This window comes from Adelges cooleyi, unplaced genomic scaffold, assembly GCF_023614345.1.
Source record: "Adelges cooleyi isolate 19-005CV unplaced genomic scaffold, UGA_ACOO_1.1 ACOO_flye_CR_arks_rails_tigmint_CR_PRNA_651, whole genome shotgun sequence".
Classification (NCBI taxonomy): domain Eukaryota; kingdom Metazoa; phylum Arthropoda; class Insecta; order Hemiptera; family Adelgidae; genus Adelges; species Adelges cooleyi.
The window spans coordinates 2,861,465-2,873,739 of NW_026096352.1; the positions used below are offsets into that span (position 1 = coordinate 2,861,465).

General features: G+C 31.3%; 1 protein-coding gene across 9 annotated transcripts in view; it reads right to left on the reverse strand.

Moving 5' to 3' along the window:
• Window positions 1-2,371: 2,371 nt before the first annotated feature.
• Window positions 2,372-12,275, reverse strand: part of LOC126844889 (uncharacterized) — a 51,023-nt gene continuing 41,119 nt past the window's right edge. For 6 of the 9 annotated variants that reach the window (XM_050583356.1, XM_050583357.1, XM_050583355.1 and 3 more), the window contains 6 exons: window positions 11,006-11,190; window positions 10,353-10,495; window positions 4,233-4,359; window positions 2,941-3,050; window positions 2,613-2,765; window positions 2,372-2,544 (listed from right to left, as the gene is read on the reverse strand). In XM_050583356.1, coding sequence (XP_050439313.1) covers window positions 2,440-2,544; window positions 2,613-2,765; window positions 2,941-3,050; window positions 4,233-4,359; window positions 10,353-10,495; window positions 11,006-11,190 — 823 coding nt within the window. In that variant the 3' untranslated portion in view covers window positions 2,372-2,439. Of the gene's footprint in view, window positions 2,545-2,612; window positions 2,766-2,940; window positions 3,051-4,232; window positions 4,360-10,352; window positions 10,496-11,005; window positions 11,191-12,275 lie in introns of those variants that run through there. The other 3 variants (XM_050583352.1, XM_050583358.1, XR_007686653.1) reach the window with 3 other exon arrangements.

Consider the following 12,275-nt stretch of genomic DNA (forward strand, 5'->3'; position numbering starts at 1 on the left):
AAGTAGTTTTCGTTGTATTACTTGAACTTTCTTCAAAAACTAGAGTTTAGTTTAAAATTATGTTTATGAGATAATCAACCCATGTTTTACATATTTTTGTATTGTAGTGTTTTTTTTTTTTTTTATAATTTTCATGAACTAAAACTGGTTGAAGAAAATTCTTTACATAATTATGTGTGCTATAAAAAAAATTCACGTGTCTAGTAACTTAAACCACTGTAGCTATAAAAAAACTTGCCTTTTATATTTAATTCAAACTTATGTAGGTGTTTATCATGTAAAATATAAAACATTGAATATTAATGTTATATAATACGAATAACCATCATTAGCTAAGCAAGAACAGTTAATTATTAGTATTTGTTTAATATATGATGTACCTATATTAAACATAATGTGCGTTGTAATGTTTTAAATACTGACACAATACAAATAAAAGCATATTCCATTACTGGTAAAATTTGTACAATAATTGCTCCTTACAGGTTTGAACAGTGACAACTTATTTTAAATCACCTATGTTTAAATTCCTAAAAATCCTATATTATTAATTTATAATGTTTAATTCAATTGTGTGAAGTATAATAAATTATAAAATATTCGTAAATGGATAGACCACGCCTGTTATTTTGTCAGCAATGCATTTGAATTGACGATATTTTTTGGTATCCATTGCAATTTGTTATCTAAATAGGTTGCTTTAAAATTATAGTATTCACGGAATACTATTCCGTGTTTTATCTGTGTGTGTTTGACACCAACAATATGTTAAAACGAATAGGTACGCCAGCATTACAATAAAATTGACATATTATGTTTACTAATGGTCTTAAGTTTTATTTTACAAGTAATGTGGGGTAAAAAAATCTATTATTTGATAACACACCATTGATAAACATTCCAGTTCTATTTTAAATTGTAAACTAGCTTAGATTATTTAATTACACACTATACAAATAGCATATTATATAACAGAAGTCAGAACCAAGGTGTATTTATAGTTACACCTTAGATAGAATTTATATTTATGTTAACATGGTTGTCTGGGATACCTACAATAACTGAATTGGTTGGTAATAAAGGAAATTATTTTTGTTTAAAAAAAAAAAAATTAAGTACCGTTAATCAAACAAGTATTTTAATGAACACTGGGTAATTTGGGACATTTTGAATACCTAATATTAAGTAATGTAATATACTTAAAAATAATTTTTTCCTAAAACATGTTTGTAATTTACAATTGGGCATTTTTGTTCAACGAATGAATTCAAAGTACCTAATATAATACCCAATATTATTTAATATGTTTTGTAATCAAGGATTTTCAAAAATATGTATTGCTTCCACATAACCATGTTTTTTTTTTTACACATTTGCAAGTTTTTTTTAAAAATAATGTTATATTGTTGCCTTTCTACTCCTAAAATTTTTTTCAACTAACCACGGTATGATAATTGGTGCCTTTAATTGTTGAAAGAGCGTATACTACCAATGAATAATGAATCACGGGGGATAATATTTAACATCTCACGGAATGATCTAATGCCCTCTTATACAGGAGTCAGGGGAGAGGGCTTAACATCTCTAATTGTGCCATTGTTTTAAATACAAGATACTAAAAAGTAAGTCATCAATCTAAACAAATAAAAAGCATGTTTGTATACATATTCCAGCATAACTCTGGGACGCCTGAACCATTTCAACTATACTTGTTACCTACACAAATAAAGATTTTAAAAAATGGGAGGGGTGGATAAAGTTACTCCTAGCAACTCTATTAGTGATAATAGGAAGGGATTACACGTAAACATAATCAAAAACAACCAATTGGTACCTAGTATAAGTGTAAATCCATATTTTTAGGATAAACTAATAATACCCAGGTACCTAACTCGGCTAGCATAAAAAAATGTGTTTATGTTAGTAGTCTTGTATTCTGCAACACATCAAACTCCTGTAGACCATTTGTTCAAAAATAGTTTTAATAAAAGCTGTTATAACAGCGGTGCAGCTTATGCACAGAAATATATATTTTTTAAAACAAATTGATTGCTTAACGCCTAACCTTTAATTAAGGTACCTATATGTTAAAAATCTATATAACTAGGTATGTGAGGGGAGCGTTTTCATTATCCTACACTATTAGTAATTTGTGTTATTTTATGGAAGTAGGAAACTTATTAACATCCTCCTACCTCCCCTACAATGTTATTTTTAAAAATATTATTTAATTAAATAATTATTTTTCAGTATTGGAGCAGTGGGGGGTTTAGAATACTTGGTAGTAAAAGGTTAGGAGTTCCGGCTAAGTTGTTGAAAAAATGTCTTTTTTTTTTTTGTATAATAATTTTTTTAATTCTAAATGGTTATGGACAACAGTACCAAATATAATAAACAAAAAAAGTGAAAAACTGTTTTTAAGATAAAGCACGGTCGTGCTTATATTTTAACTCTTCTAACGCGTGACTGTTTAATGTTTATTTGCGATTTTGGTTTTATGTTGAACAATTTTGCCACTCGGGTGAGCACGTCGTCGTTGACTTTCTAGAAAAATAAAAATATATTTCACGTAAAAAACCATTTGAACTATGCAACTTGATAAGGATGAATACTTTTCGGTTTTCTTCATTGAGGTCTTGGATTTTTTTTGTCAGGTCTTCGTTAACGTTTTGCCTATACGTGGTTTCCGCCAGAATCGACTCCTGTTCTTCTTCCGTTTGGAAATTCTTCGAATCCTGATATTGTATTAGACGTGTCATGGTTTCCTATTAGAAACACCCATACACATGTATATATAATTAGTATTTAGAGTTATAGTGGTTGTGGCGTTGGCCAAGAATAACACAGAACATATTGACCAACGTCACAACCACTATAATTCTTATAACTTAATGTTGCCTACCTAATAAAAAAACCTTGCGGAAAATAAATGGTAAGTACCTCATAGTATATTACCTGTTCGATCAGCATACATTTTAATATATCATTGTGATTTAGTCCCGCAACACTGAGTGTAGCTGATGTTTCATTGTCTTCCGGAAAGTCGACTTCTATTAAGAATAAAAACTAGTTAGTACCTATACATGTGTTTTTAGAGATAAGTAGTAGGTATGAATCCAATATTGGCTTTTCCTAGACCGAGCTAATTTATAATAAAACAATTAAGTTCTGCAGTACATTTAGGTGGGATCGATAAAAGAACAAATCAACTGATGCATCTGCTTGCACCTATACGCGTAGCGGGGCCTATGTCAAAAAAATAAACTACAATTAAAAAAACTAGTGCCCTCTTTAGGAATTGCATCGTTTATTTACAAACTACTGAATTAAAAAAAGTTTAATTCATAAGTGAAAATATCAATGTTTCGCATAAAATAATTAACATTTAACTACTTAGCAAAAAAAAATATATTTTTTTTTAATCAAAAAAGTATGTCTTTCATAATCGGACTTAATAATACATAATTAAAAAAAACATCTTCAAGGTTATTTATTATATTATTAAGACTTAAAAACAGTAAAATCTATCGTTTATTTGTAAATTTTGAATTTTGAAAGTTCCACCCTTATCTGACATGAAATAATTTAGAACTTTGATTTTCTCTTTCCCTATAGTGCCAGAAAGTTAGGCAGATAATGGATAGGTCCTTTCGGTTATATTGTCGCCATTTAATTGGATGACAATAGGCCACAATATTTTGTTACTTCCAAACTATGTCCATTCATCATTCGCGGAGTGCCCTATTAGCATCCCGTTTAATACCGGGAAGATAACAGCAACTATCCTTTATCTGCCTAACTTTCCAGTGCTATTAGGGTTATTTCGGAAAAGTTTTTAAACAACATCTTTATCAATAGCATCTTTATTCCTCGTAACATCTAATACTGATATCTGATATATTGGGTCATCGTCGTGGGCCGCTCTATACCGCCCCTCGGTCGTCTCCAAATATGAATATTATTACCTATTCTATGCATCTATATATAAATACTGATAGTTATGCAATAAGGACATGCTTTGTCATCATATCATAATATTAGATATTGTTTTATACTATATTATTCCCCTTTCTTCTTGATCTCGGCTATGTTTTACTTATTTTTTCCTCTTTTCAGTTTCTGATAATTTATTTCCTTCTGTTTCTATCTATTTTTTTTTTTACATTTAATTGAATAGTTAGTGTTTTGATCTAGATTTCCCTCCCGGAAATATATTTGTATGATGTATTTACGTCTCTGTGATTTATAATATCGGTTTGAGTCCGGAGGTTGTTGAGATTTGAAGATTGCTTGTTGCGGTATTGAACTGATGTACGTGTACTCTTCAATTTGTTTCACCTGAAGATTGACACCTGTAAGCTATATTTACAAGGTGGTTAGACTTTGAACGAATGACTGTTACATTAGAGATTATCAATCTCTTATTTCGGCGAGAATGTCGGCTGTTGTAGGCACTCAGTATTAGCATTGGTTTTAAAACATATAGATGACCAATCGCGGTGTGAGTACGGTTATTAAGAGTCGACTTAGAAATCCATAATTGTTTTCTTTAGTAATGGACAGATTTTAAAGAACCTAACCTACGTCGTACAAATGGAAGTCCTAGTGATTTGGTATTTAATGTGCCAGGAGAAGAATAACGCAAAATGTGATCGAAAAAAAAATATGGTTAACACGACAGACAGATTTTAGTTAGTTGACTACTAAATAAATGTTGTTTCAAATAAAGTCAGCCGTCAGGTGATCTCAATTAAAGACGTCTGAACTAAAACATTAGTTTTAAGAACTATGGATCACATACGTTCCGTATTTAACGAGTTTTTTTTTTAAATCTAATATCCCTAAATAGAAATATTCATATCTGGTTGTTGCCATTAAAACCAAATAAATAATAAATATTTAAAGTGCCAATACTTTCATTTCTTACGACAAACCGCTGTATTTGAAAAATTGTACCTATATATGGTAATGTATGCTTAGATACTTTTCTCCATCTTGGAAAATCGCATTCCAAAGTGATGTCCTCCATTTGGGTACGTTAGTCTTTTTTTATTTTAAACGTTTTCAAAATGGCCAAAGAAAGGAACATCGAACTGTCCCTTTTGGAAAATTGTTGAAATGTAATTAATATTCTAAGGTAGTTTTAATGTAATTAGTTTAGTATGTCGAGGAAGACACTATTGTGTGTGAAATCTTAGAAAGTATTTTGTATGAATTGATTTAACCTAGATTTATGATATAAATACCTTTGTATGTGGACAAGGGGACACACTCGTTCCACAGCTACTATTTTGTTAATGTGCTTGTTACTACTGACTTATACATATATCTATATTGTATTGTTATTATTGGTTTAACTTGTGTCTATAATATTAACTCTATTATTACTCAAAGTGTTTGTTTGTTATTTCTTTTGTGTTCCACTACAATTAATCTCAACAGGTTATTGGCCCAGACCACGATACTCAAAAGTCAAACATCGAATACTGACCAATACATACTTACTGACTAAAGGTAATATTTCTTGGTACAGACAATTGTACAGTTCGATCGACGTCATGGAAGATTCGGTCAAGATTACTAAGTTGTCCAGTGCAGAAGGATGGCTGTTATGGAAATTCCAAATAAGGGTCATTGTGAACAGTTTTGACCTGGAAGGAATACTTAGCGGAGAAATACCAAAACCAAGGTTAGTCAAAACATCCACTGAAACAGAAGAACAAGCACGGGCGAGGTGTGCTAATGAAATATCTGCATGGCGAAGGGCAGACGGAAAATGCCAAAAGATAATTGTAACGTCAGTGGATGATGGACCGTTACAATGTTTAATTAATTGTCAAACCGCCAATAAAATGTGGAATAAGTTGCTGAGTGTCTACGAGCAAAAAACAGAGGCAAGTGTACATTTACTACAAAATAAATTTTTTAGTTATAGTAAAAATTCCTCTGATGATATATCGACCCACATAAGTAAACTTCAAAATTTACGGAACCAACTCAACTCACTAGGAGAAAATATCTCGGAAGGGATGTTAATAACCAAAATTTTAATGACTCTACCATCGACTTACAAACATTTTTACAGCGCTTGGGATAGTGTTCCTGAGGCGAGTAAAAATCTAAATGTTCTAACATCTAGGTTACTTATAGAAGAATCCAGAATGCAACAGGTTAGTTCAGGGGTTGAAGCAGAAGAAAATAATGCTTTGACTGCCAGAAAGTTTCAAAAGAAATTTTCTAAGAAGCCGAGTGGTGAGAAGTCAGTTGAACAAAAATTCAGTAAACAAAATACTGGTACTAAAAAGGTAGGTCCCTGTTTTTATTGTCAAAAACCAGGTCATTTTAAAAGGGACTGCAGAAAGTACAAAAAGGATCAAGAGGGTGCGAAATCCGATTCTTCAAATTCAAGTTCAACAGGGCAAGCCTTCTATAGTGAATTATTATTCACGGAAAAAGAAGAGGATCAATGGTTTCTCGACAGTGGAGCAACTGACCATATGACAGGACATATGGAATGGTTTTGTGAGTACAAACAATTTGATTCACCAGCAAAAGTAACAATCGGGGATGGATCAGTTTTGTTGGCAGAAGGTTCTGGGAGAATTAATATATCTTGTCAAGTTAAAAACAAAACGTACAAAAATTATTTATCAAATGTGTTGTATGTAAAAGACTTAAAGTTTAATTTATTTAGTTGTGGTGCAGCACTAGATAAGGGATTAATAATGAAGTCTGACAGTAAAATGTGCGTTTTCTTGAAGAATAACAAAGTTGTTTGCGAAGGTAAACGCAACAACGGTTTATATCATTTAAAAATAAAAGTATTGCAGGTTTCTACAGACGTGACATTGACGGGCAATACAAATGATTCAATTAAAAATATTGAAGCGAATGCAACAGCAGTAATGGCTGATTCAATACGTGTTTGGCATAAAAGATTAGCTCATCAAAATATCGGGTATGTAAGAACGTGTTTGTTAAAACATAATATACAGGTACCAGACAAAGACGACACTTTTCAATGCGATGACTGTATAATTGGCAAACAATCGAGAAAGTCATTTAAAACCAGGACAAATATTTCACAAAATATAGGTGATTTAATTTATGCAGACCTGTGCGGGCCGATCCAAAAGAAATCGAAAGGCGGGTCAAGGTATTTTCTACTATGTAAAGACGATTACTGTAGATTTCGTACGGTATATTTTTTGAAACATAAAAGTGAAGTGAAAAATAAACTTAAGTTATTTATAAAAAGTTTTAAAACAGGTTCAGGTTTTAAGATAAAGGCGATTCAGACAGATAATGGTACTGAATTTTTAAATGATGATGTAACTAGAATATTTCAGACATTTGGGATACAACATCGGAAGACTCAAATTTACTCTTCTCCTCAAAATGGAAAAATCGAGAGAGAAAACAGAACAATTATGGATTCTGCTAGAACAATGATTCATGCTAATAAAATGGATTTATCATTTTGGGCTGAAGCAGTTAATACGGCAGTATACACGATAAATCTAACTGGTAAAAGTTCTGTGGAAGGTAAGTGTCCATATGAATTATTTTATAATAAAATGCCAGATATAAAACATCTGAGAGTATTTGGGACAAAAGTGTACACACATATTCCCAAAGAGAAACGTCAAAAATTGGATCCTAGAAGTGAATCAGGTATTTTCGTAGGGTACTCAATTGACAAGAAAGGATATCGTGTATATTTAGAACAAAAACGAATTATAATTGATTCTAGGGATGTCATATTTAAAAACGAATGTCACAATACTGTTGATGTATCATTATATGAAAGTGATTTAGATATTCAACACGATACTTCACAACGACCAGTAGCGGACGAGTCAGAACGTGAAGAATCACGTTACGACTTACGTGACCGGGGTCAACTACGAAAACCTGACAGATACGCCGCATGTACAGCGAAAGGTATGGAACCAATAAATTATTATGATGCGATCAATGGTGAAAACAGTCATGAATGGACAGAAGCCATGAATGACGAGTTAAATTCACTAGCTGTGAATAATACTTGGCAGTTAGTAGACAGACCGACAGACAAAAATATTTTAAATAATTCTTGGGTATACAAAGTTAAATATGCGAGCAACGGAGATGTTGAACGTTATAAAGCTAGGCTAGTAATAAATGGATCGAGACAGCAATACGGTATAGATTATAATGAGACATTCTCACCTGTAGTTCGTTTTGAGTCTATTAGGGCACTTTTAGCAGTTGCAGCCAAAGAAAAATTGAAATTAAAACAATTTGACATAAAGACAGCATTTTTGAATGGGGTTCTTGAGGAACTAATTTACATGTCTCAACCAGTGGGGTATGATGATAAATCAGGCCGAGTATGTAAATTAAACAAGAGTCTTTATGGATTGAAACAAAGTTCACGATGTTGGAATCAAAAATTTACAGAATTTTTATTGCGCTTTAATCTAACACAAAGCACAGCAGACCCTTGTGTATTTATAAATCATGACGGTAATGATAAGATAATATTGGGTATATATGTAGATGACGGATTAGTTATGTCAAATAGTTCATCTAAAATTCAATCTTTATTATCAACTTTACAACAGGAATTTGAGGTCAAAAGTAATGATTTAGATTATTTTCTTGGGATACAAATAAGAAAATTGAACGATGGATCGTTAATAATTCATCAATCAAATTATGCTTTTAACATAGTTAGACGTTTTAATATGCAAGACGCAAAAGAGTTGGCGATTCCATTCGACAGGGCAACGGCATTAGAAACAGAATCAAAACCAATTGGTAAGGATGTGCCATATCGACAAGCGGTCGGATGTTTATTATTCTTATCACAAGTAACCAGACCGGACTTGAGTTATGCTGTCAGCTACGTGAGTAGATATTTATCCAATCCAACGGTAGCTCACTGGATTATAGTAAAACGAATTATTCGTTACATAAACAAAACGATTGATTTTGGATTGTACTATAAAACTGAAAATAACTCAGATTTTAGTGTCTATACAGATGCAGATTTTGCTGGAGATGTCCAGACAAGAAGGTCAACGTCAGGCAACCTTTTTATGCTAGGTTCTTCTACAATAGCATGGCAATCTCAAAGGCAATCAACAGTAAGTTTAAGTTCATGTGAGGCTGAATACATTTCTGCGGCAGAATCAGTAAAAGGGATCATTTGGTTTAAACGTTTATTACAGGAAATCACTAATAATGAATGTATTCAACCAATATTATATATAGATAATCAAAGTGCTATTCGTTTAGTTAAGAATGCAGAGTTTCACAAACGAACTAAACATATTGATGTCAGACATCACTTCATTCGTGAGAAGTATGAAGATGGAGTGTTTCAACTTCAATACAAGGAGACAAAGGATCAGTTGGCAGATATCTTCACCAAACCATTGCCAAAGGAACGATTCGAGATGATCAGATCAGCTATGAATATCCACAACAGGTTTCAAGTGTGTTGGGACAATAGTTAATTAAGGAAAATATTAATTAAGGGAGAGTGTTGAAATGTAATTAATATTCTAAGGTAGTTTTAATGTAATTAGTTTAGTATGTCGAGGAAGACACTATTGTATGTGAAATCTTAGAAAGTATTTTGTATGAATTGATTTAACCTAGATTTATGATATAAATACCTTTGTATGTGGACAAGGGGACACACTCGTTCCACAGCTACTATTTTGTTAATGTGCTTGTTACTACTGACTTATACATATATCTATATTGTATTGTTATTATTGGTTTAACTTGTGTCTATAATATTAACTCTATTATTACTCAAAGTGTTTGTTTGTTATTTCTTTTGTGTTCCACTACAATTAATCTCAACAAAAATTAATGCCTAGTGTTATTTACAAATTCTACACTCCCTAAAGCGGCATTAATTTTGAGAAAATTGCAACTTTCAGATTTTTCCCTTTATTAAAAGACCTACCTTTGTGGCAAATTTCACGTTCTACCTATACGGAAAGTGTTTTATCATTTTGAAAATCAGTGAGTCAATAACAAATATTAAAACTTTGAAATACTCCTCTTTTAAAAAGGCTTAATATTAAGGGTTCAATTTTTTACAGTATCCTAAACTATTAGAGCTTAATCTATGTTTTAAATTTCAAAAGCTTATCTTAAGAGGAAACAGAGATATGTGGGTTAGAAAAACTGGGTGGATTGGTTCGTGTAGTTCTAAAATGGTAATGTTAAAACAGATATGCGAATAATATTTGAAGTTAAATAAATATGATTGTTAAAATGATTTAACAAAAATACATGTTATTAATATAGTACATAACTATTAGGTATATTGTATAATATAACATTAGTACCTTTTGGTCGTAAACGCAGATTATAGACCAGTCTCCGAGTACGGGTTTCGGACTTGCACCTTGAACGATGTCATTGTTTGGCTCGATTAAAACGACTTCTAAGACAAACGATACTTTTTCAAACGAGTCCTCTTCGGTATTATCTGAGATCATTAGAACGTTAACTTAAAAACGTTACTATATAATGAATTTATAAAAAGATTTACCCTGACAATGAATAAGCCTGACATGTGTTTATACACATTACTTATAGTTTAAAAGCCCATCATGAATATTTAATTCTAAAAGCTGACACTCGTACTTTTAAAATACTTTTATACATTTGTATTTATTTCTCAGTACTTTTGTTAGTTACAACGAATTTTTCTACTTCTAAAAATGTATTTTAAATCTAATTTAATTAAGTTTGTCTAGCAATAAAAATAAACAAGATGAAATGTGTAGTAGAGCACATTGAAAGTTAGTGTCAGCTATAAGAATATTCTTGTAAATTAAACCAATATTTATAAGTTTTGAAATTATGACGATTTTAATGAAAACGTATTTTTTTAAGTGTTAAGTCATTGGGAAAATGATTACATTTAAAAATTAATATTTTTCTATAAATAAACAGTTTCTTGAATACTTGTATTATTGTGTTTCTTTTTGCTTACCTAGAATAACAATTGGATCTAGATATACGAACGGTAACAATACAGTATCACCTATATTACGAGCAAATGCTCTGATTGAATAATTTTTGTTTTTTATCATCACTCGGAGTTCTAAAGTTGTGTTAACGTCACTTAACCGACAATAAATTGAAAAAGAGCCAGCGTTTTCGATATTCAATGATGCTCTTAAACAAAACACAAGTGGATTATGCAAATTGAATAATTTAAATTTTATACATCCCATGTTCCATAAACATATAGACAGTAGATATTATTATATCTTTATACCCTATAGATACATGTGATGTTAAACAGTTTAATACCGCATTGTAACAGGATGACACTTAGCACAGTGATGGCACGGATTCAAATGCAATGAATTTATAGAAATAACGAGCGTTGTGCAATGCGTAATTCAGAGATAATCAACTTGAATTTAGGTATATCTTAAATATATGACTATTGTGGTGCATAGCATGATCGGTACTCGGAGAGTAGTTCAATGGTACGATGCATATACAACTTAACTGGTAATTTATATTACAAGACTAAAAACTTATATATATATTTATACTAGAATACATTTTACCCTAAAAGTACTTGATAACATCCATTGTTTTCGTCATTTATTAACCTGAAAGTTCATATAATAGTTATTGATTAATTAATTATACAATCTTATACTAGCAATGTAGTGTATTAATGTTGATGATTTATCTCATTGAAATTACGACTATGTAATAACCAATAGAAATAGAAAATGTCTACAACTTACAGTAAATTGCACTATACAATGCAATAACATTGTTATTCAATCATCAGTACGAGAGGTATAATAAATGACGAAAAACCGAATGGAATATAGGTTATCGAGTACTTTTAAGGGTAAAAATGTATTCTGTAGTAATAAAATATAAATATTTTATAAGTTTTTAGACTTCTTGTAATATAAATTACCATAAAAGTTAAAAAAAAGTTGTAAAAAAATGCAAAAAGTGCTGCGGCGGTAGCCAGAGTTGAACCCGGTACTGCGCGCTCCGAGTACCGATCATGCTCGACTGCACCACATTTAGTTTTTACCGGCGATTGTAAAATAGGTCTATTTAAGATATACCGAAAAAATATGTAAATTTCAAAGTTGATTATCTCTGGAATTAGGACGCATTGGCACAAACGCTCGAATAAGGGTCTTTTTATTTCTCATAAATAACATTCATTCGCAATTTGAAGAAAATCCGTCACGCCATCACTGTGACTTCCCTTGTTAGCA